General features: G+C 40.8%; 1 protein-coding gene across 4 annotated transcripts in view; it reads right to left on the bottom strand.

Moving 5' to 3' along the window:
* The window catches only part of ANK3 (ankyrin 3), a 611,274-nt gene that overhangs the window by 44,000 nt on the left and 541,319 nt on the right, over positions 1–25,955 (bottom strand). For 3 of the 4 annotated variants that reach the window (XM_036265485.1, XM_036265484.1, XM_036265482.1), the window contains 7 exons: positions 10,430–10,641; positions 8,936–9,143; positions 8,215–8,311; positions 7,409–7,637; positions 6,638–6,763; positions 5,547–5,669; positions 3,948–4,029 (listed from right to left, as the gene is read on the bottom strand). In XM_036265485.1, coding sequence (XP_036121378.1) covers positions 3,948–4,029; positions 5,547–5,669; positions 6,638–6,763; positions 7,409–7,637; positions 8,215–8,311; positions 8,936–9,143; positions 10,430–10,641 — 1,077 coding nt within the window. Of the gene's footprint in view, positions 1–3,947; positions 4,030–5,085; positions 5,113–5,546; positions 5,670–6,637; positions 6,764–7,408; positions 7,638–8,214; positions 8,312–8,935; positions 9,144–10,429; positions 10,642–25,955 lie in introns of all 4 variants that reach the window. The other variant, XM_036265481.1, reaches the window with a different exon arrangement.

Raw genomic sequence — 25,955 nt, forward strand, 5'->3', positions numbered from 1 at the left:
CCTGTATAGATTCACGTTTGCTTTGTGCAACCATAAAACTCGCATTTTAGTCATTTCTGACGTTCCCTCACCTTGAACCTTTGGGTGATCCAGATTGCACCTACTAAGAACCGTATCAATGTGTGTCGCTATACAGTAAATATCTAAAAGTCTTTTTTAGAAAACCACTCAAGCCTATTCCATGCAGAATCCAAAATAGCTTTTAAGTGACAGGCAACTGATGTGCAAACTGTGAAGCCACTGGATTTTAAATCTGTATCTTCCATGCACAGTTCGGTTATGCTTCACACCCATAAAAAGCCAATAAGAGCAAGAAATTTTCTGAAGTCAGAGTTTTAAAAGAGAAAAACAAAACAAAACAAAGAAAAGGAATGTTTGCATTTATATTTTCCATGCAGTATATTCCTTTTGGTGAGAGAAAAAGAAAGAAAATATAATATGAAATGATTTAAAAATGCCTGTGTACACACACACACACACACACAAAAGGGGGAAAAAAACCAGAAAATATGGTTCATGATTACCATAGCAAGCAAAGCAACAAAGCATTTTATCATGCGCAATATATCATGGCCAACAAGCCAGTGAAGTAATACAATTTTTATGCCATAGTATGCACAATATATACACTTTAAAAATATTCACAAGAGCATTGAGAAAGAAGAGTACACTTTTTCCATGAGATGTGAAGCCTTGGTACCTTTTGAGATTTTAAGAAAATATTTAATACTGCATATTCAAAATACACCCACAACTAAACATAGTCATGTCTGGTGGTGTCTTCATTATGGATAAAAGCACATAGTTTATCTCATATTTTCCATAATCTATTATACTTTTAATTCTCAAAAGGTATCATGGGGAAAATCTAAAAAGCACATTCATATTTTGAACACCCCATATTTAAACATCTACAGTGGGATACAGTATTTTTCTTTGTGTATGTGTATATATATATGTGTGTGTATATATATATACTTCAATGGCAAAGGTACCAATTCTGATGCCTTCCCGAATATTCATGGAGCTCATGGATACCCCAAACACTGGAGCAGCCATGAGGCAGACCTACCACTAGGAAAGATGGATTTATGACCAGCATTCTTCTGGCGGTGGGACAAGAAACACACAGATGAGGTGAGCACACTTGCTGGGGAAGAGCAAACACACACTCAGCCCACTCTACGTCTACAACTCTAACCAACAAACCGAGCTGCTCACAGAGATCAGAATGCCTGCCAAGGGCTAACATTTATGTCAAAGTGGAGTCCAGTCTGGCTCCCAGAAAGCTCTGGCTCAGAACAGGAGGGAAACGCGAAGAGGAAATGAGAATCTGCTTCGTCTTTAGGCTCCTCTTCAGTAGCGCCGGTGCCCTTGCTACAATCCAGTCTTTGGATTAGCAGCTACTCCCACAAGGGTGCAGATTCCCGTTCCTAGTGTACATTTAAATTCAAACACTCAGAACAAAACCTTTTCTAGGCTGACATAGCATTCTAAGGAAAAGTGGAAGAACTAAGGAGAAACACTCATTACCTCCAAGTCATAATTCTCAATATGATATTGCTTAACTCTTAGAACCACCACATTGCAAATGGATGGTTTGGGGATTCCTTCAATTCAGTGATTTGGGCTCAGTCCCATGTCTCAAGAGAATTTCTCTTTGTAACTACCAGAAACTGGGAGAGCATCTCTCCTTTATCACTGCAGGCTGGCTCCATCAAACAAAGAAGTCTTCTGAACCATGCCTGTGGTTTTAGACTTTGCACAAAGCAGCCAACTGACCACTCAGTTACATTTTATCACATATTTTGTGGTGCCCTTTATAACAAGGGCAATTTCTGGGTGTCAGGCACCAAACTACAACAGAATTTTTTTGGTGGGGGTTACAAGGACAGGGTGGTGAGAGACAAATCGCATTTACTTGGAGTTCTACCACCAGTTTAGGGGCCGTGATATTTCCTTAGTTGTCCCTTAGCCCTGTCTTACTCCTTTCAGTTCCTCTCTTCACCACCGTTCTGCTCTTTCATAAAACAGAGAAAAGCAACCTCTTTTTTCTATCAAAACTTAAGGAAGACAAGCTACATATACCTTAACTGACACTAACCAAAAAATAGCAACACTTTCATAAGTGGGAAAAGTGCAATTGACTTAGCATGTACTTGACCTTACAACTCACTATTTCCCCCAAACCAACACCTTAGGGACCAGAGTCAGATGGGAGCCTGCCCAGAGTGCCTCTGGCATAAAGCATTCAGTCCGGGGAGCCTGTCCAAAGCGTAAGGTGTTGCCTGGAAGTCCCAACCAGCGACCCAGTGAGGGCCTCAGCGGGGGGGGGGCAAAACAGTATTCTAACGAAAACTTCCACCCAGGAGGTTTCGTGATTGAAAAACTATCTAGTTACATACACACATACCTTTCCTGCTTTGCAGTGTAATGGGAGCTAATTTTAGCCTTTATGGTTTTTTTTTTTTTTTTTTTTTTTTTTTTTTTTTATCCTCACCCGAGGATATTTTCCATCTTTTGTACAGATAGAGTGGGAGGGAGAGAGAGGAAGAGAGAGAGAGAGAGAGAGAAACATCGACGTGAAAGGGACACATCGAGTGGCTGCCACCCGCACGACCAACCAGGGCCGGGGACAAACTGCAACCGAAGTACATGCCCTTAGCGGGAACCGAACCCGGGTCTCTCCCGACCGCAGGCCGATGCTCTAACCGCTGAGCCAAACCGGCCAGGGCGCCTTTATGGTTTTGAGAGGATTTAGATATTTATGCTACTGGGAAATGCTGAGATCTGGAAGGACATTTCTCTTATGCTCCCTGTTTTGTGTCTGAATAGAAAAGCTTCCCTAGTAGTCACGAAGCTACACTCCAGAAGACTGTGCTAAGACCATCAGAGCTACAGAGTGGTATCTGTGGGCACATTTTATAAAAGTGGGCCCACAGAAACAAGAATTTGGAAAAGGTGGGAGAAACCACAGTGTGGCTCTTACTGACAAATTTTCAATCTCTTATGAACTCAAGTCGTTATGAGTATTTGGAAACAGCTAGAAATGATTCACTAATTTGGAAATAATTTTTTGTATAAATCTTTCTCTGACAGTTAAAGTGGTACCACTGCATCGATCACACACAGTACAGTTCTCTTGGTCTTAGTTCCTGTTGGTGGAGGGGTTGTCAAGGGCTGCAGTGACCACCAGAGGTGACAACCAGAGGATGAGGGAAGGAGAGGGAGGTGCAGAGAGAGAGAGAGAGAATGAATGAATGTGACTGAATGAATCTATACCTGATACTTGCAAAGCAGTGAACAATGAACCCAAACAATCACTGAGAGAAGGAAAGAGTCTACCCAGTCTAGTGAAGACCAGCCTTAGAACATATTTAATAAAGGGCAAGGCGAGGCAGAGAGACAGGGAAGGAGGAATTGGAAAATCCGTAAACAAGTGCTACCTCAAGAAGGGAGGAAATGCAATTTTTTCAAAGTGGGCAGAAATAGATCCAGGACTGAGATATGATGACCCACCTATATTAAGACAAATGAGATGACAACTAAAATTACTTTACCATCCTTTCTGCCATCCCATGTACATAAAATAAATATTTTCTCTTTTGAACTTAGATTTAAAGCAACATCGGTACAACATTATCTCCCAGCAGTTAACAATCAAAGTGAAATCAATGTTTTTAAAGACAAGTAACAGATGATTCTAAGTAATAAAAATGGTTAATGGCTTTTAAAAATACCTGTTTCGTAGCTACGATTTAGGGGTGTTTGTATCTCATACCCTCACCTAGGTACAATATATTCCTTAGAGTTCATGATAGTTTTCTCGCAGGCAGTTTTTCTTTTGCCATTGGGTTTTCGAATGACCCTAAAATTCAGATTGTATAGAAAAAATGTCTCTTCTTATAAACATCGACATAGATTAGTGAATGCGTTAGAAAACTCACTCATTCCAGGCTCGGTCAAGTAGCTGTAGCGCTTACGTAAAGCTAAAGACGCAAAGCTCTGTCTTCTATCCGCTTTCTCGGCCTGAAGAAGAGAAACAAGAGAAAGGCTGCATCCAACATCCTTGTGCCATTTTCGTAGTTTAGAAACATTTCATAGGGAGTTATGCTGATATCTTGCTTATCCTTATTTTTCTTCTTATGGAATTTCCTCATGAAATAGGTGAATCTATAACCCTACCCCAATGTCTCAAACAAATAACCATCATTTAGCAAATATATGAGCACCAACACAACAGACTACAGGGAACTACAAATAAAAGACGAGCGTTACAGAGACTTCCGAGGCTGAACAGTCAAATGTCCCTGATTCATTTGTCCTGAAAGCACATATATCACAATGTACACTCACTGTATGTGAGTACGCTCCAGGAGAAAGGGCACACAAAGCTTGTTATTCTGATTACTGCTGTTGTTTCTGTGTGTTAATAGGCATAAAGTATAGATGCGGAGATTAAAAACAGGGTAATGGTTTTATTAGGAATAATGTTACTGAGTCTTAAGGCTGCTGATTCTATTATTACGGAAATGTGAGCATTAAAATCCAATTATCATCTAATGGAGAAATATTAGGAGATGACAAAGAAAAATTCCTTCAAAGCTTAATTGAATAACTATATCCTTTAAAAATGTCCAAGATTAATTTCTTTAAATAGAATATAAAATATATATCAATAGCCACTGAGCACATATTTTATATTACATGGAATGTAGGTTGATTTATATAATAAAATGTCATGTATTACCCATGATCTTGATTTAACAGTTGTTACACAGTTGATACTAGGTGAAAACATGCACAAATGTATATCTGATATGTGCCAATCATATTTTAAAATGTTTAAAGGACTTTAGTTCATCTTTTTAAATCATCTGGATTAGGGTTTTACTGAATGTACTGAAGTATTTTTATGTATATGTAGACGAAAGTGAACTATTCTTTAAGAAAAACATGTACCCTTTACTCACTTAAGCTAAAAAAATATACGTTTCCCACGCTTCAGCCCTCTGCAACTTCTTTTATACAGATTCAATTTCTATTCTATCTCTGGTAGAGTAAAAGCAGAAGTGTTCATATTACCTCATCATCTTGATCTGACTCTGTCTCCTTTTCGTTCCAAGATGCATTGCAGAGACAAGGAATATTATAATGGACAGCAGAAAAGAATATCAGGATATGAAAAGGACTCAGTAGGGAGCACAAAATGCAAGCTGATTTAGAAGGCAAAGCAAATCAATAGAAGCCAACAAAATGTATCAAGGACGGTACATCATCCATGGAAAATTAATGCGTGATGTCCTTTGAAAGCATAAAAATCTATGAACTACCAGCAGAAGCAGAAGCAATAATCAGAGGACTCCATCATACAAACCATAAGAGTTTGACACCACAGTAACAAGACTCAATCTACACAGAGACTAATAGAACTTGAGTTTCAAGAGCTTTAACCCTGTTACAAAGCATTCCTTAATTGCATATCAAGGGCCCACTTCCTCAAGACCAGGGAAAGAAAGGTAAAATAAACCAATATTCAAAGATACCTTTTTATGTGCTGGCAGAGTGATATTTAGGTTGCAAACAGCTGTTTGGGGCAGTCCTTTTGTTGTTTTTGGTTCTTTCAGGAAAGACAGTCGACCACAGGGCTCTTGGCTGGTGTCTCTGATCTAGAAGAATTTATGCAGTCGACAGTTATAGAAAGAGACTTTACTGGGGACTCCAGGCTTTATAAGAGTTAAACATGTTTATTTTATGGAAACCTTCAAGAGGCAGGAAAATACAGGGAAAAGATGATGATAACAATTACATGTCAACTGAAGTGGTCCCATTTAAACTCAGCAAGATTTATAGTGTCCGACTCCAAAACAGGATTGCTGTATCTGGGTCAAATGCATTTTCTTCCCGTCTAATACTTTTTTTCTCAAAACCTCAGTTTTTGCAACAATAATAACAGCCAATAATAATGACAGTAAAATAACTGTCCTATGTCCTTCTGTTCTCTGAGAAAGAAAGATGGTCTCTCAGAAGGTCCCTGGGCTCCATTAGAAATGAAGGTGAACGGTGATTACAGCATTTTGCTTTCATCCATTATTTGATTACCTAGCATTAACCAGCTATGAGGCATTTTATTATACCAGTGTTTGGTCTTACAAACATTTACTTCAACATAAATGATTATTTGGCTGTTTAAAAGATAAGACTTTTTTGCCCTGGCCGGTTTGGCTCAGCGGTTAGAGCGTCGGCCTGCGGTCCAGAGAGACCCGGGTTCGGTTCCCGCTAAGGGCACGTGCCTCGGTTGCAGTTTGTCCCCGGCCCTGGTCGGTTGTGCGGGTGGCAGCCGCTCGATGTGTTCCTTTCACATCGATGTTTCTCTCTCTCTCTCTCTGTTCTTCTCTCTCCCTCCCACTCTACCTGAACAAAAAATGGAAAAATGTCCTCCGGTGAGGATAAAAAAAAAAAAAAAAGAAAAAAAAAAGATAAGACTTTTTAAGCTCATTACAAAGCTTTCCTAGTTGGAAAGTACACTCGGATAGAACGAAGACAAAAATCTGACCTTGTTCCTAGGACTTCGAGTTTGGAGGGATAACTGAATAAATGAATAGGAAATTCAGTGTCTCTGCTGAAGGTGACTTACCTTGATGGAAAATGGCAGTCTATTTTCTTTGAAAGCATAAAAGTTAAAAACAAGTTGCTGTCCTCCTTTGGTAAGAGGGGCCAGGTTTCCATAACAGTCCACATAAATAGGTTTTCCTTCCAGAACCTTTTAGAGTAAAAGAAATATATCATTTAATGTCTGTTTTAGTCAAAAGAATTTTGAGATTTAAAGTCACATAACGTGGCCAGCATGACACGTTTCTGTGTCACACTTGTCTCCTTAGGAGGAAACTGCTCCTGTTGTTCTGTTTGACACAGAAATAAACTCTTTGGGCTCACAATGAACTAACTGTGATTGGAAACCATATTGTGGACATGTATAAGACAAAATCATATACTTTTATTCTAGCAACTTTAAATGTGTTTGAACAAGTATCTGACATCAACCACTTATTCAGATAGACTTTGAAAGGTTTTTTCTTTTTGTTGACTCTTAGATACTTATCTGATGGCTGGGTTTGAAAAAGGAAAATCACAGTAATGTGTTTAGACAAGCGACCATGAAAATAAGAACTCAAGTAGCTACAGGAAAACAGAAACCATGACTTAGATTCATTAGGTTACACTTTAATCAACTAAGATAACCTCAAACACACTTAAAATAATTTGAGAATGAATCTATATCATATTTTTTAAATGAAAACTAAAATCGATTATATACTTGATATTTATAGTGAGTGCTATTATGGTCTTAAAATAAAACCCAGTATCTGGGGAATGTAACTGAATGAACTAGTTCTGAACAAGGTACCTCGATATCTTTGCTTCTTGCAACCTCCTCAAAATTCTCCTGCTGCTCTAAAGTTTTGTCCACTTTGTCATCTGTCATGCAGAAGCATCGCAGGGAGGATTCCACAGGGTCATTCATTTTGGCAAAAACCACAAACTTGGCCATATACGGAACACATATTAATTCTCTGTACAGTTGCGTGGCTAACCCCACAGTTTCTAAAACTTGATGGCAGTCTGCAAGCCAGAATCTGATAAAAAAGCAAATAAAACCAGAACAAGACGTAAGTATGAGAATGAAGTGATTTCAACACTAAGTCTTAAAAGGATTCACCATTAAAGAATTAGACTATAAAGGGCACTAAACCAAAACATTGGCTTGTTCATCTAAGCAAACAGCAGGATATTTACTCTATCAAACACAGAAAATGCTAAGATTTTTTTCCCTCTCTCTTTTCCAAAAAATTATTGTTTCCCCTTAACACATACGCATGATAATCCTTTGTTTCTACTCTTGTTTGAGTTTTTAATCTATTACTTTACCATTGGAAGGAGCAAGAATTTTATGGGAGAAAATTCCTATCAGCATTTATGAATTAAAGTTCTAAGAAATTTTACTGGGAGACTCCAGTCTAGCACCTCATAGGTTCCTATGAAGACTGGACTAAACGATTTGTCCCAGTGAATTTTAAATTTCTGAGTCAGATCCAACTTCAACATCAAAACTGTAAAAAATGACCATATTGGTATCGAGCACAGCAATTTTTATTTTCCAAAAGGCAATAAAACGAATTCCTTACTGCTTTTTGGAATCCTGTATTTCCATACCTGGCTGAAACATTGGTTGTAAAAGAGACACAATCCTTTATAAACGTCAAAGGAGTAGTTCCTGTGATGTCCTCCCACTGAGCAGGTGAGGTGCCCCCTGAGAGAACAATAGCAGATATTGTGACTTTATTATGAGAGATGCTCCTTGTAACATTTGCATTATCATCCTGTTTTTCCCGAATTGCCAATAACTTGCAAAATGTCAACACTTTCAAATAATGACATGTACGAAAGGTAGTTTTCCTCTCTACTCTCCTTTTATACTTTTACTGGCTTACAGTGACCTCCTTGTACGGTATTACTAGATTTTTAAAAATTTACTTTTCTTGCCCGGCCGGTGTGGCTCAGTGGTTGAGCATCGACCCATGCACCAAGAGGTCGCCGGTTTAATTCCCAGTCAGGGCACATGCCCAGGTTGTGGGCCCAATCCCCAGGGAGGGGGGGGGGGGCATGCAAGAGGTGGCCAATTGATGTTCTCTCATTGATGTTTCTATCTCTCTCTCCCTCTCCTTTCCTCTCTCTCTAAAAATCAATAAAGAAATACTAAATAAATGATTACAGGGATAATAGAAATGAGGTGATGGACAGGTAAAAATGTTTTCTTCTTTTTCTTTTTTATTCTTATAATGTTAGCATGGGTGTTTGAAAGGCTTTATGTTTTCATGCCGAATCACTGCAAATGCTAGCATCAAGAACAAGTACAGCAACAGCGTAACCAAACCTGTAATGCTACAGAGAAGACGGAGATTGGGTGTGGCGTCCCCCTTGTACCCATTGGCTACGCCTTCTCCCGAGGGCGGGGGGACCGGAATGGTCATTGTGATCGGTTTATGGAATTTCCTTCTTCTTGGTTCCACGGTGACAATTGGGCTAAATGTTGCTTTGTTTCCAAGGATCTTTTTCACAATTTCATCTGGAACAGGCTGAGCCTAAAGACAGAGAAAAGACCTTAAAGGAAAGTGGACATTTTTTATCTCATTGGAAAGTTGGCTTTTTTTCTTTTTTGAAAGCTCCCCTTTGAAGTGAGGAGGAAATAACCAAAACACACAACCTATGAATGTTTTTATTCTTCATTCTTTCTGTTTCAGGAAGGCATAAAGAAACAACAAACAAACAAAACAAACCCCAAATAAGCCACCACTGCAGCAGGAAGCAGTCAGCCTGAGTAACAGACATCACGGGCTCGTGTGACAGAGGGAGTCCAGCCTCACAGCAGAGACGTGTCCTAGTCTAATCAACAGCAAAGGACAACAAATACTGCAACCCATGCATTTTAAACCTATGCAGGACATTCTGTAAAACGGCACAATGGCAACTTGCACCCATGTCAAAACAGAGCCTTTCAGAGTGAAGTAACAAAAAGGCATTCATGACTTCAAAGGATTTCAATCCTAGTCTACCAAGTTTAAGTTGTTCCTTTTGGTCTCTTTGCTATTTGGTAAAATGTTCAATGTGGAAGCGAGTTGAAAGGAATCTCATACCACTGGAACGTAAGGAGGTCACTAGTGAAGTGTTTACTGAAGACATTCCCAGGACTCAGAGTGCTCAGCTCGAAATCCCAACTCCTTGGGCATGAGAGGCAACTTCCAGTTAAAATATTAAATACTATGTTAATTAACAATGCAAATTAAGTTATTTTGGGCTATCTTCCTCATTCAGTAAGAAAAAAAAAAAATTCTGGTTAAGTGCTGGTTCAGTTTAATTGAAATGAATAAATACGTGAGAGACCATCCGTGCCAAGATTTCCAGCCAGCTTTCCAAACCAACACAGGTTCCAACTGGTTTGGATAAAGCCCCGCATTTACAATTTACTTAAAACCAAAATTTGAAAGCTTGCAAGTTTCACTATTACTGATTTTTTATGACATGGCACGTTATAAACCAAAGCAAATACGGCTGTTTCTTTAATGGTATATTTGCCCTATCGTGCTTTTGCTCACATACTGAGACCAATAACCTGGGGTTAAAAAAAGTGATCTCCCACCAGAAACCAGGTAATACTTTTATCCAGAAAAATCCTAGAATATGTACCTATTTAATAAGCCACTAGGTTAACTTTTAATGAATGCTTTTCATCTGAAATAGGTTCACGGTTCCTCAAAATGGCCTAATTAATTAGCAACATCATCAAGATGAGGTATGACGATTGTTTCCGGAGTGGAACACGCTCCCACGCTCTCCACAGGTGCTGAGGAGAACTTTCTGTGAACGTTACCTGGAGGCCCACTCGGATTCTTTTGGTCAAAGCGCCCTCTGGGAAAGAAGCCTGGACCAGGGGCACAGTGGTACTGCTCAGAATTCCACCTTCAGGACCAATCTGGTTGCTTTCCTGCTTAATCCGTGAAACCACTGCAAAATACTGGGGGAAATCCTTCGTGATAATTCTGCAGATGCGCTTTTTCCCCAACTCTTCTGGGCTGTCGAGTTCTGAAAAGACAAATGGGTGCAAAAAGCCATGAGAATAAGCCCGTTTTCACAATACCTTGAAACAAACTGGTGTGTGATTTTGATCATTAAAATTATTTATGTTCAGTCGTCTAAACAGTTTTTTTAAATGATAAAGAGAAAACGACAGTGACCTTGAACTAATATCAAGCTTTGCAAAAATATAATAAATACAGTATATTACATATACAGTACTTGTAGAAATAGATTTCTACTGAAGAGGAACAAACTCTTCAAAAACTGGCATTTTACCATATATGAACAAAATTCTACTCTTCAGAAAGGGGCACTTCATTCTGTGATTATTTACATAATCTTCCCCCAAGCTGCCATAAATAGGAATGAATCAGATAAAGTGAGCCCTACAAGAAAGTCATTAGGGATGTAAGTATGTCTGAAAGGCTCTAGAACTTTAGTTCAAAACCTCTTTAAAGTATTTTTATTTATTTTTTTTATCCTCACCCGAGGACATTTTTCCATTTTTTATTCAGATAGAGTAGGAGGGAGGGAGAGGGAGAGAGAGAGAAACATCAACATGAAAGGGACACATCAAGTGGCTGCCACCTGCACAACCCAACCAGGGCCGGGGACAAACTGCAACCGAAGTACATGCTCTTAGCGGGAACTGAACCTGGGTCTCTCTGGACCGCAGGCTGACATTCTAACCAGTGAGCCAAACCAGCCAGGGCTAAAGTATTTTTAAATTACCCAAATGATGAGTAACATCACCACCAATTTCTGTCTTCCACCAATGGCCCTCTCTCATCACACTCAACACGGACACATCTTCCTTTCGGTCCACCTCCAACCCTGCTTCTTCCCCTGCGGTCCTAACTCCTGGAAAGGGTTGAAAAGCGTTTACAGTTTGCGCAATGCCCCGGTCTCCTAGCTTGGACTCAATTTCCTGCGTACTTCACATCTAAAGGTCACAGTCCAGTTGACTCTCCATGCTTTGCAAATGGCTTGTTGTCCTATCAACCCTTTTCCAGTGGCCTCGACATTGAGACCACCTCCTGCCGTCTCCCTGCCTCTCTGCTGTCCTTACTCCCGCCCAGTCCCTCCAGCCACGGGCATCTCCTTGCAAAAGCCAGGTTTCAGGCAGTTTTAGGAGGTTCAATTGAAATAAATGGTTTTAAAAATGATACTAAATAACAATTATTTGAGACTAGCCAAGAGAATCTTCTAGAAAAGTAGATTTGTGAGGGAGAATTTATAAGATTTTACTACTTACCTGAAGTATCATAATAAAACAATTATATAGAGAGACATATAAAACTATAAAAATATGTATAACTATATGTGTCTGTGTTTGTGTATAAATAGTTAAATGAGCCAAGGGACAAGAATAGAGAATCAAGAAATAGATTCAAATTTATATATGTATACACATACAAACATATTACATAGACACATACACAGTATATATATGTGTGTGTATATATACATCCATACATATCTACTTGTACATATGTATCATATATTTAAATTAATATATTTAAAACAAAGCCATATATTTAAACTTCAAATCAATGGTTTATTTAAAAGATGATACTGACATAATTGAAAAATCTATTTGTAAGAACAAAGCTAAATCACTGCATCTTATAAATTAAAAAAAATAAATCCAACTGGACAGGAAACTTTACTTAAAAGAAAATTAAAATGTTACCCCACCCTAGAAAAAAAAAATTCAAGAGACTATGTTTAAGCTTTGGTTAAGAGAAACTTTCCTGCCTAAAACTGAAAATGCAGAAGCCAAAAAGGCAGTTTCGACTATATAAAAATGTAACACTTTCCATGACAAGAATAGTAAACTGGAAAGACAAAAAGTAGATTGGGAAAGATAATCAGCCACACACCCATGTCAAATAAAGAACTAATATGTTCAATACCAACAGCAGCTACAAGTTGATAAGAAAATGAACAAATCAAGAGAAATGGCAAAATGTTATAAACAGGCAATTCACAGAAGTTGAAAAACAATCAACAAATACTAAAATGTTCAAACTTGATAATTTACATGGAAATGCCTATTAAAACAAAATAAGATCTCCCTGCACAGCAACCTCTTGTAAAATGAGACTGATAACATCTTATCCAGAGAAAACTTTGGGAAAACAGGTGTTTTCATCATTGCAGGTGGGGTGTGACTGGCCATAATCTTTTGACACTGTGATTGGACATCATTTATTCAAAATAAAAATGTGCCTATCGTTGGACCCATTGATCCCATCTCCTGGCATCTTTCTTACAAGCACATGCAAAAAAGCATTGCTCGTAATGACTAAAGCTTGTAAAAGCCCAAATGCCCATCAGAAAGGGAATGGTTAGATACATCACGGTTCGTCCAGACTCTAAGACACTCCTGCAGCTGGAAGTAGGATGACTCAGATTCATGCATTTACCTAGTATTAACTGGAGACCCACAATGTCCAGGCACTGGCCGAGTCCCTGGGGATCCAGCAGAGAGCAAACTAAAGTCCCTGCCCACATGGAGTTACATTCTAATGGCGGGGGCACACACCACTAAACAAATACGGAGACAATACTAAACTGAGGGAGAAAACAGAATGTGAACAGGGAGGGAGGAGAGGTCCTTACTTGCATGGGTCATCAGGAAACAGCTCTCTGAGGACGTGACATTAGAGAGAGATCTGAGTGGAGGAGGGAGCCAGGCAGGGAGAGGCTCACCAGTGTAAAGTGCATCAAGTAAGAAAGAGGCACAGCAATGCGCATGCTCCTTTTTGGGGGAGACCATGTAAGCTGCACATTTGTATATTTTCATAAGAGAAACTTGTAGAAGAAACATTTTAGGCTGTGAGCACTGGTTACTTCCCAGGGATGAGAAATGGAGCTGGAGGTGAGAGGGTGAGAAGAGGGTGGGGAGTAAGTCAGCACTACCTTTGCGTTTATGTAGCTGGGGTAGTTTTAACTGCTACAAAGTAAAGGGGAAATTCCCAGACTTCTAGGAGGGCTGTGGTTTTGTTTTGTTGTTTGCTACTCACATAAGCCTTTCTTCATACCTGATACACAGAGCACACAGGCTCCTGTCACTGAACTATGAAGGTGTCGCCTCCTTTGTCAGATACACAGGATGCGATCATGGCTTGTTCTCAATAGAAATTTGTAAAATGGATGGTTCAGTGATTGGATCAGAGACATCTGCTCATTTTACCGATGAACTACTGAACTCTGACACGGGAGCACCAAATTAACTCAACCGGGAGAGAAATAGGGTTTAACCCAGATCCAAAGTGGATGTGGGCCCTGGCCAGTTTTGCTTAGTGGTTAGAACATCATCCCTTGGACCAAAGAGTCACAGGTTAGATTCCAGTCAAGGGCATGTACCTCGATTGTGGTTTGGTCCCTGTCCCTGGTCAGGGTTGTGCAGGAGGCATCCAATCGATGTGTCTCTCTCACATCAGTGTTTGTTTCTCTGTTTCTCTCTCTCCCCCACTTTATCTGAAGATAAATGGAAAAATATTCTTGAGTGAGGATTAAAAAAAAAAAAAAGTGGACGTGGAATTTAGGTCCTTTTTGTTACTAACCATCTCTTTTCTCTCTGCTCTGTCCAGACCTAACACTGAATCTTTAATGAAGCAACAATAAGAGAAAAAAAAATGTAAAGAATATAAAAAAGGTTAGTATAGGAAAACAGGAAGGAATCAGTTTTGCTCAGGAAAATATTCTGGTGAAGTTTCACCTATTCAAAAATTGACAGAAAATAAAAGGTTTCCATGTAGATCAAATATATGTCCCTTCCCATGATTGGCTTATTTTAAAAAGTCTAAATTCCCTGAGTTCATAACTCATGCTGCAACTGAGAAAGTTCTGGTAATTTGCTTAAATTGCTGTGCAATATAGTACATCATCATCTGCTAAAGAGATTTTTTAAATTTTACTTTCTGCTTCGAACTTGTGATTATGTTCTCCTTTAGAAATGGCTTTGGACTCCACATAGTGCAAACAATTTAAGAAGACCCTGTTATGCCCTGCCGGTGTGGCTCAGTGGTTGAGCATCGACCCATGCACCAAGAGGTCACCGGTTCAATTCCTGGTCAGGGCACATGCCCAGGTTGTGGGCCCAATCCCCAGTGGGGGGCATGCAGGAGGCGGCCAATCAATGTTGTCTCTCCTTCTCCCTCCCTCTCTCTTAAAATCAATGAAGGAAAAAAAAAAAAGAATGAGGCAGAAGTATACATTGTAATATGTAAATCTCCAAGGCACATTAAGTTAAAAAGTCACAAAAATTTAAAAATTGATTAATCAGTCTTTCCATGCCTATGTGTAAATTCATATAATTTACATAGAAATTAGGGGAGGGGAAAAGAGAAGAGGAAAATTATAATACATATTATAATAAATGTATACACATGTATTATTACATAGGTAATAATACTACCTATTTCTTGCTTTAAAAAGAGGAAACTGAAGCACAATAGTTGAAGTGACCTTAGCTGAAAGTTACTGCAGACCCAGCTGGCTAACAGTTACGAGAAGGAATGGAAAGGAATGAAGCAGAGGCTCTCCACACTCAGTTCCTGGGAGGCCCTGACTGTGGCCACATCTCCTGGCAATCTAACCTCAAGGCTTTTTATTCTACTTAAAACAAATTTTTTTTTTATCCTCACCTGAGGACATTTTTGCATTCATCTTCAGATAGAGAGGGAGGAAGAGAGAGAGAAAAAAATCAAAGTGAGAGAGACACATCAACTGGCTTCCACCCACATGACCCCAACCGGGGCCGGGGACAAACTGCAACCGAGGTACATGCCCTCAGTGGGAACCGAACCCGGGTCTCTCTAGACTGCGATCTGACACTCTCTGCGCTGAACTGGCCAGAGCTCTATTTAAAATTAGACTTCCTTTGCATAAAATGTAAAGTAAGCCCAGGTAAATTACATCAAATTGGATGATGTTTGATATTGAGGCCTGGCCCATTGTAGGTGTTCAGTTAATTATCCATCGAACAAAGAAGTCAATTGGGACTTAATGGGACTCATACTTTTCATACCAAATAACAAACAAGTCTTTAAAATCTTGCTCTAAAATAGATGTAGTAGCAGAGATTGGTTATTGTTTATTCTTTTAACAGTTTTTTTAAATTAAAAAAATCGTATGTGAAAAAATGACTCTAGTCTTCCTGCATTTTAATCCACAATAAAGTCTATGTCCATGTGTTAATAACTCAGAAATTAGTTAACTTAATGGATGTTTACCCAAACGAAATTACAAACTCACAAGAATATAAAAATTCTTATTTTTTTTTTTTTTTGTTTTGTTTTTTAATCCTCACCCGAGGATATTTTTTCCATTTTTTTGTACAGATAGAGTGGGAGGGAGGGAGAGGAAGGGAGAGAGAGAGAGAAACATCGACGTGAAGGGACACATCGAGTGGCTGCCACCCGCATGACCAACCAAGGCCGGGGACAAACTGCAACCAAAGTACGTGCCCTTAGTGGGAACCGAACCCGGGTCTCTCCGGACCGCAGGCTGACGCTCTAACCGCTGAGCCAAACTGGCCAGGGCAAGAATATAAAAATTCTGAAAACTGTGTGATACAATCTAAAAAGGTATGCTGTAGTCCCCCTTTATCTGTGGGGGATATGTTCCAAGACCCCTTTCCTATTCATACATACCTATGATAAAGTTGAATTTATAAATCAGGTACAGTAACAGATTAACAACAATAACTAATAATAAAAGAGAACAATTAACAACATAACTGTAATAAAACTTTTGTGAATGTGGTCTCTCTCTCTGATAATAACCAAGATGGCTACTAAGTGACTACAGCTTGGATACACTGGACGAAGGGATGATTCATGTCCCTGGCGGGACGGCGTGAGATTTCACCAGGCTACTCAGAATGGCATGCAATCTAAAACGTGTGAACTGTTACTTCCGGAATTTCCCATTTAATATTTTAGGACTGCAGCTGACCACAGGTAACAAAAATTGTGGAGATGAAACAAAGGGGAACTACTACATCAGAAAAGTCAGATTTCTGGGCAAATAGTAATAAAGTCTGATCATGTACAAATGGAACAACATCGGTGTTCTTTCCAGGACTGAATTCATAGGCATTCAGGTTTTGAGATGCTCTATAACTTAGGTCAGAAGCAGGGATTACCCAGAATCTTGGCTTGGCTCCCACCCGTCATATACAGGAACAAACCTGACACAACGATCTGTAGCACAATGTGACGCCTGTATCACATTCACATCCACTGAGAACCCAGCTCCTAGTGCAGTTACCCCGAATGGCCAGATCATAACCAGCACCAGTGCTTCGTATTGAAAGCACGGGTTCCCAAGTTTCTCTCGTGGAGACTGACTTGGTCGGCCAGGGGTGTAACTTGAAATCTCCTTTTAACATTCAATCTAGGTGACTATGACTTGACCAACACATTTGGGAAGCAAGGTATTAGTAGACTGTCACCCTGTACCTGTCCTTACAAATTCAGAACCCAAAGTATTAAAATCAACAACAGGATCCTATATATATATATACATATATATATAAAATATATATAAAAATGACTCAAGGATTGTTCAATATGAGAAGAGGAGCTTATTGGGCAATAATAAATATCCATTACTTCTAAATGTGTGTGTGTGTGTGTGTGTGTGTTTTAAAGGATTTGTTAAACTACTCCATAGCTATAGATTTAAGGGGAAAAGAGCATGAAAATCAAGAGCTTCTATCTTTCAGGGTGATTTATAGTGTCATGGGCTATGAAAGGACCCCCACCTGCAACTCTTCTTAATCTGTTACTAGTCAAGTTTTTAACAAAAGAAAAGATTAAGGGGAAAAGGGAGAAGTGAGTTCTGAAATAGGTAGTTCTGGCCAGGACGAAGGCTAAAATTTACATTTACTGAATGTCTACTCTGTGGTGGGTCAGCTCCTGTTCGACCGACGCAGCATTATGGTCAAGCAGGTGTCTGAGGTTCGGAGAGGTTATGTGACTTGTCCAAATTGACTGCTGGTTCTGCTTTAGAGCTGAGATTAGAAACTAGGTCCAGAAACAGGGTTGGAGAGAAGGGATGAAGTCATACTGACATGTTGATAAATGGATGAACAATGGATAGATTTGCAAACACCCTGGTCCAAAGGGCGGCATGACTTCTTTCCAGCCCACTCTGTGAGCAGAAGGCCCTGATTACAGTAGAAGCTAATGTTCTTCAGCTCTCTTGCCTCACTGATTAATGATACATTTCTTAAGCACCTTGTAACTCATTTCGTTTCTGTATTTGTACAAGGTGGGGCAGCATTCTCTGCAACTGAGATTTTTGAACAGAGCAGTAAGGGTTATAAAATGCTTTGCAAATGTTATGGAGATCATCATATAATGCAGCTTGAATACCAGAACTGAAGTTATGTTCCTACAAACCGAGTTAGTCTTAGAGCTTTCAAATGATCACCGTGGTCAGTCTCGCCTTACTCTTACACACACACGATTAAATGTCTCGATGAGTTGGTCACATGGGGCATGAGTCTCTTCCCTATCTGACATTTGTTTTCTGGAGGCCATTTGTGACCTGGTCAGAGGGAATACAGCCTCGAGTTTTCACAAAGCGTGAGTTCTATATCTAGAGTTTCATTTCTGGTTAGGAAAATGCTCTGCTCAGCTTACCCCTCCAAGAATGGAGTATCCGATATTGAGGGGCAGGAAGAAAATGAAAACTTAGAATGTTAGGTGTTGAAAGGGCAAGCTAACTAGTATGGGTCTTTGGAAACCTCACTGGAGACAGGTGCCTTGGGTTCAAATCCAGCTCCCCAACCAGTGAGCTTGGACCTTGGACAAGTTCCTGGACTCTGAGTCCTACATTCCTTGCCTATAAGATTAGGATAAGAAAAGTTTCCTCTGGGTGGATATGACAAATAAATGATAGAAAACGCCAACACAGTTCTGTTCATAGTAATTTAGGTTACATATTCTTTCCAAGGTCACACAGCTTCACAGTAGAGGAAGACAGAGAGTCTGTGGCAGCTCTAAGGTTAGATTTTTTTTTTTTTTTTTTAACTATCACACTATTCCAGTTTTGTATGTCTACAGTGCAGCCGTGTGAATTGCTATCATTTTAATTTCATTTCATATTTTAAAGGAAAATTTCACAATTACAGAAAACTAAATGTCAGATAAATTGAGGGAAAAGAAGGAAATAAACGATAAATCAATAATATTCAACTCTAGCTGCAGAATATATGGAAAAGAGCAGAACATATGGAAAAGAACACTTGTAATAAATTCACTGAACTAGTTCAGAAAATTAGACATTTCTTTGGAATTAAATTTCAGCTCCATCTGAATATGCAAATTCTGTACCAAGACCACTCAAGATGTTCTAGAATAAAACAAAACAAAAAAACCCTAAAAGATGTAATTTGATTCCCCAAGCACCTTTTACCTAATGTTTTTAGTACCATTTCTAACTCTTGATTGAATCATTATTCACTATAAAAAGTTGCAAAAATTGCCTCGCTGGTGTGGCTTAGTGGTTGAGCATCGACCCTGCACCAAGAGGTCAAAGGTTCGATTCCCAGTCAGGTCACATGCCCAAGTTGTGGGCCTAATCCCCAGTGGGGGGTATGCAGGAGGCAGCCAATCTATGTTCTCTCTCATCGATGTTTCCATCTCTTCTTCTCCCTTCCTCTCTCTCTGAAAATCAATAAAGAAAAAAAAAAAAAAAGATGTAGCTTGACCCTTCTTCCTCAAAGTAAACATAATGGGAATCTTTTCAATTTTTTTCAACTTTTTAAGTAGAAATTCATGGACAGTTGCAAGAACAGTACAGAGAGGGTCTCATACAGCTCTACAATTGTATTAACTCATACTTTTTCAGTTCCGGTGTTTGTTTTAAGTCTGTCTGAATCAGCATTATTTTACACCTTTATACAAGGTAGGACTTTCTTTACTATTCAGATGTGCACAATGCATGAAGTGCTAATGATGCAGAATGTCTGGAAACAGTGATATATGTGCATGTTTTTCTCTTCAGTTTTAACAATCTATATAACTTCTGACAACCACATATCTTAAAGTTAGAAAACTGATTTTTAATCACTATGTGCCCTTCCTCTGTCCCCTAGACCTCCTCTTCCCATTTGGTTGTGACATCCCTTCCTTTGAATAGTTGCTTTCTCTCTCAGGTCTACATCTGTGAATTACATTCACCAAAGGTAGGGGCATATGCCTAGACACCAATCATTCATCTCTCCATTCAACAACTTATGATGAAGTGACAACACTGTGCCAACTGCTATTATCTGCACCGAGCACAAAGGCTGTCCACGCGTCGGAGCCAGTCCCTGCCCTCACCGATGGACAGTCCATCAAGGACCACAGCGAAGTTCAGAACTGTTGTTACAGAAGCCGGGCCAGGTGTTGTGCATCACCAGGTGGCTCTAACGTGCCTGGGCTGAAGGGAAGGCTTCCTGGAAGAAGGGAGGTGAGGGAGCAATGTGAAAGCAGGTCAGCATTATGTTCTGGTTTAATTAATAGTTTTTGGTAAGCATTTTTTTTTTAAAGAACTTTTATTTATTTATTTTTAATCCTCACCCAAGGGTATTTTTCCATTTATCTTCAGACAGAGCAGGAGGGAGGGAGGGAGGGAGAGAGGGAGAAAGAGAGAGAGAGAGAGAGAGAGAGAGAGAGAGAGAAACTTGATGTGAAAGAGACACATCGATCGGTTGCCACCCACACGACCCCAACCGGGGCCATGGACGAACCACCACCAAGGTACGTGGCCTTGGCTGGAATCTGCGACTCTTTGATCCACAGGCCAACACTCTAACCACCGAGCTAATCCGGCCAGGGCGATATGTGTTTTTTCTTTTTTTGCACCCCCAACTACAATCTCATGTTCATTTTTTACTTTTTTTTCCAGAATTTTTCATGATTGTTAATAGATTTCTCCAATAGATGGTGCTGTGTACAAAGTAAAGCTACATCTCACTTTTCGCGGCTCAACCGCTTAGACAATCCAACTTCACACTATACTCTTCATGTCAGGGCTGATAAATTAAAAAAACAAGTAAATTGAATCAAAATGAACCAAAGTAGTAATTTTTAACTGAGAAGTTTGTTTCTAAATATTGTTGATATAGTTAGACAATAAAGCATGGAAAATTAATTTTGTTACGTAACATTATAAGTATTAATTTTCCTCTCCTGACTCTAATTACAATAGAGTAATTTATTAAATCTAAAATGTAGTATCTTAAATCTCATTTTCCCTCATCTGAAACTTAAGAAGCCACAACAAGTAAAAAAATATTTTCTTAGCATTATAACATTGTTTGGAGAACTTCAGGAACATTTTGCTCCAATATGGTGACTGGGATTTTAAAATCACAGCATAATTCATATATCCTCAAAGTATTCTTGTAATACTTAGATAGCAATGATTTTGGTTTTAAAACCTAACAGATGTGTAAAACAGTCTACACACTGTCCAGAGCAGCACCGTGGAAGGGAAATACAATGCAAGCCACGTATGTCATTTTAAATGGTCTTACAGCCACACTAAAAAATAAAAAGGTATAGGTGAAGTTAATTTTCACAATGTAATATTTAGGCCAATATATCCAAAATATTACCATTTCAACATGTAATGAACGTAAACATTTTAAATGAGATATGTATCTATTTTTTGGGGTGTACTAAATCTTTGTACCTCGGGTGTATTTTACATTTGTAGCGTACGTGTCTCGATTTATACAAGCCCCATGTCCAGTGTTCTATAGCCACTTGCAGCTGGTGGCTACGGTGCTGGACAGCGCAGGACTAGAGCACTTCTCAGCCTCATCAGTTTTCAAGTTAAAACCTTCTACCTGCCGTGGCCGGTTTGGCTCAGCAGTTAGAGCTTCGGCCCGTGGACCAATGAGTCGTGGGTTCGATTCCAGTCAGGGGCATGTACCTCGGTTGTGGTCTGGCCCTGGCCCTGGTCAGGGTAGTTCAAGAGGCCACCAGTCGATGTGTCCCTCTTGCATTGACGTTCCTCTCTCTCTCTCTCTCTCTCTCTCTCCCTCTCTTCCTCCCTCCCTCCCATTCTATCTGAAGATAAATGGAAAAATATCCTCGAGTGAGGATTAAAAAAACAATAATAAATAAAGCTGTCTTAAAAACAAAACAAAAAAAAGCCCTTCTACCAGTAAACACTCCCAGGTCCGGCCTAACTACAAACTACAAAACAGCCCCCGGGGCCTGACTTCGCAGGCACCATTTTAACCATGTTTAGGTGAAGTCCGTGAGTGGAATTAACGTAAGGTTTTAATTAAACTTACGAAGTGGATTCAATCGGGTACACTTTGAAGACGATGTTTTGGGGGAAGCAGAACAAGTGTGTTCCGTTTCGCGGTGTCTTTTTCTCCGCCAAGAAAACACGAATGGACCCGGGTGCTAGGACAAGGTCTGGACCCGAGTGCTAGGACAAGGACCGGACCCGGGTGCTGGGACAAGGACTGGACCCGGGTGCTAGGACAGGGTGTGGACCCGAGTGCTAGGAAAAGGACTAGACCCGGGTGCTAGGACAAGGTCTGGACCCGGGTGCTAGGACAAGGTCTGGACCCGAGTGCTGGGACAAGGACCGGACCCGAGTGCTAGGACAAGGACCGGACCCGAGTGCTGGGACAAGGACCGGACCCGGGTGCTGGGACAAGGACCGGACCCGAGTGCTGGGACAAGGACTGGACCCGGGTGCTGGGACAGGGTGTGGACCCGAGTGCTAGGAAAAGGACTAGACCCGGGTGCTAGGACAAGGTCTGGACCCGGGTGCTAGGACAAGGACTGGACCCGGGTGCTAGGACAGGGTGTGGACCCGAGTGCTAGGAAAAGGACTAGACCCGGGTGCTAGGACAAGGTCTGGACCCGGGTGCTGGGACAAGGACTGGACCCGGGTGCTAGGACAAGGTGTGGACCCGAGTGCTGGGACAAGGACTGGACCCGGGTGCTAGGACAAGGACTGGACCCGGGTGCTAGGACAAGGACCGGACCCGAGTGCTAGGACAAGGACCGGACCCGAGTGCTGGGACAAGGACCGGACCCGGGTGCTAGGACAAGGACTGGACCCGAGTGCTGGGACAAGGACTGGACCCGGGTGCTGGGACAGGGTGTGGACCCGAGTGCTAGGAAAAGGACTAGACCCGGGTGCTAGGACAAGGTCTGGACCCGGGTGCTAGGACAAGGTCTGGACCCGGGTGCTAGGACAAGGTCTGGACCCGGGTGCTAGGACAAGGACTGGACCCGGGTGCTAGGACAAGGACTGGACCCGAGTGCTAGGACAAGGACTGGACCCGAGTGCTAGGACAAGGTCTGCGCCCGCTGCCGGCCGGAGGGGTCAGCCCTGCCACGAGATACCGCGGCGGTGGCAGCAGGTTCTTCACACCCAGACCAGCTGTGCCCTGTCACTCCAGCCTCTCTGTCCCCGCGAGGGCCGGGCTGGGCCGACACGAGTAATTCTGAATTCCACCTCACTGTGCGATAACAAGATTTCCTGAAGAAATGCCACAGCCTTCGGCGTCCCACGTGAACTAAGAGGGTTACTCGGTAGGGAAGGGACGACTTAAACAGCAGCTGGGCCCTGTGCACGAAGCACTTTCATAGGCGGCCTTCATCTGAGAACACACAGCAGCAAAGCAGTGTCGTGGAAAAACAACTAGAATCAGAGTCAGAAGGCCAGATTTTGGAAGTCTGGGTCTGTTTCCTGTTCCCTGGGTGGGTGGTGGTGATGGGATGAGTGTCACCACTAACAGTGACCAGGGCTTCCACTGGCCCTGGTGGTGTCTGTGGGTCAGAAAAGGGTGCCCACCTGGGATGGGCACAGCCCTGCAGGCACAGGGCTGGGCAGCTGGACAGCAGCTTGGAGAACATCAGATAAGAGTGCCCTTGTCCCCGGGCCAGCGTCAGAGGGTATGGCTTGGCAAGAGGGAGAACAGGATTCCAGCCCCCACATGCTGTCCCGCACAACTGTACACAGCAGTCGTCTCCCTGACAGACGGGGACTTGGGTGCTTCTCAGGTATCTGACATCATGCTGAGAACGCTGCTTGTATTAGCTCACCTGTTCCCCATTAGTTCCCTGGGACTACCCTCACTATAGACTTAAACTGAAGTTTCGAGAGATTGACTGGTTAGGGACATCCGGATAGTAAGTGGTAGGGCCAGGATGGGAATTCTGGTCTATGGGATATCCGCAGACCACGGTCCTAACAAGCCCATTACTCTGGGCAAATTACTGTCCAACTTGCACTTGTCTTTCCCTGGAGTTATTCTAACCACTACATTTTATTGCGCACATGGAAAGTTTGTGCAAGTTTTAAAACACTATAGAAATATAATCTAATCAACGATCCAAAGATTGGCTAAGATGATTTTTAAGTAGTTGGGCTTTTTCTTTCTCTTTTTCTTTAATGAAGTCTTCAGTGATCTGGTCACTGGTTTACTGGTTTATTTTATTTACTATTTTTACCCTGGTAATTAACAACTATTCTAGAACAAAAAAGGGAGGGGCAGAGAGCTGGGAGGGAGGAAGGTAACACGAAACCTCCCACACTGTTTATACTTGACTCGTTGGACCTTGAAGGAAAAAGGAGGAGCTGCTTCCTCCTGCCCCCCCCCCCCCCAAGCTGGATTGGTTTTTATCTCTGCCTGTCTGTGTTCTCAGGGGGATGTTCCAATAAGAATGGAGTTTCTTTGGGAACAGCAGAAGAACCGTGGTAAGTGGGGCTTACACTTGGTATGGCATCCAATTCATGGAGGTTCAGTTCTAAACGCTGGGTAGTGGTTCCGTCAATGTTATTATTTTAAAATTCAATACAGGAAGGAAACCACTGTGCCTTGAAAATTTGGTCCTCATTTTCCCTGCAGTGGCTCTCCAGTGCTTGATTCAATTGTCTAGAATAGAACCCAAGTTTATCTGGTCTTTAAAAATGTAGCATAGAAACTCTAGTATTTCCAAGATAACACACAGAAAGCAGGACAGAGGGCTACACCTTCACTTCTTTGAAAGGTCTTAGTATGGCAGTGTTTGGGGAATCATTTGTCTAGGCAAAGATATGACTGACTCCTATCTGAAAGTCGGCTTATTAAAAACAAAGACCTGTCAGCATGAAATCATGCAAGTCCATTCCATATTAAAATTTTAAAATTCTATTTCTGATAGGACATACTATAATTTATATTTAAAAGTAAAGGGGAATATAGTATTAGAATATTCAGTGTTTTTGCTAGAACTGTAGTGTCCAATGAGGTAGCCAATGGCCACATGTGGCTATTTAAAATTAATTAAAATTAAGCAAAATTAAAAATTTCCTTCCTCAATTGCACTAGTCACATTCTGAGTAGAAGAGTCACACGTTACTAGTGATTGCCGCTGGTAAGTACAATATACATAGTTCCATCAATTTGAAAGTTCTGTTGGATAGCACTGTCCTAGAATAGTCAGTAGTCTTACTAGAACATTGTTACTTTCTCAGTACTTTCCTCAAAGTAAATGCTCCTCTTACATTTTTTTCTCCTGGAGGTTAACACTAATGAGGTTTGGAGTAGAGGAAATAAACTAATGAGAGCTTTCCTCCATTAAGCTGCATATTATAATGAGGCTCTTCTGCCCCCTCACTGGGATGGGGTGCGTGTCTAAATCAGCACTGTGCCTGACACGGGTGACTCAAAGGTAATTATGACATGTACCCTATCCTTAGGAGCTCACAGGATCAAGATAACTATCCAGTAAAAAGGAGAAAATTCTGTGTAGCAGATGCTACATTTAAAAAATTAGTAATCTACATTAGCATTTAAGACATACTGGATATATTAAAATATTTTTAGTATAATTGCCAACGATACATCAGATAAGGGGTTAATCTCCAAAATACACAGAGTACTCACAACTCAACAAAAGGAAGACAAATAATCTAATTAAAAAATGGGCAGAGGACCTAAATCGCTCTCCAAACAGGCCATACAAATGACCAAGAGACATATGAAAAAATGCTCAATGTCACTAATCATCAGAGAGATGCAAATTAAAATAACTATGAGGTATCACCTCACACCTGCCAGAATGGCTGCCATCAACAAATCATCAAACAACAAGTGCTGGTACATATTCACAATGGAGTACTACGCAGCTGTAAGAAAGAAAGATCTCTCATCCTTTGAGATGGCATGGAGGGACCTGAAGAGTATTATCCTAAGCGAAACAAGCCAATCAGAGAAAGACAAATATCACGCGATCTCATTTATTTGTAGAATATAATGAACAAAAAAAATAGACCCTGATGAACAAAATAGA

This window comes from Molossus molossus, unplaced genomic scaffold (assembly GCF_014108415.1).
Source record: "Molossus molossus isolate mMolMol1 unplaced genomic scaffold, mMolMol1.p scaffold_m16_p_17, whole genome shotgun sequence".
NCBI lineage: Eukaryota > Metazoa > Chordata > Mammalia > Chiroptera > Molossidae > Molossus > Molossus molossus.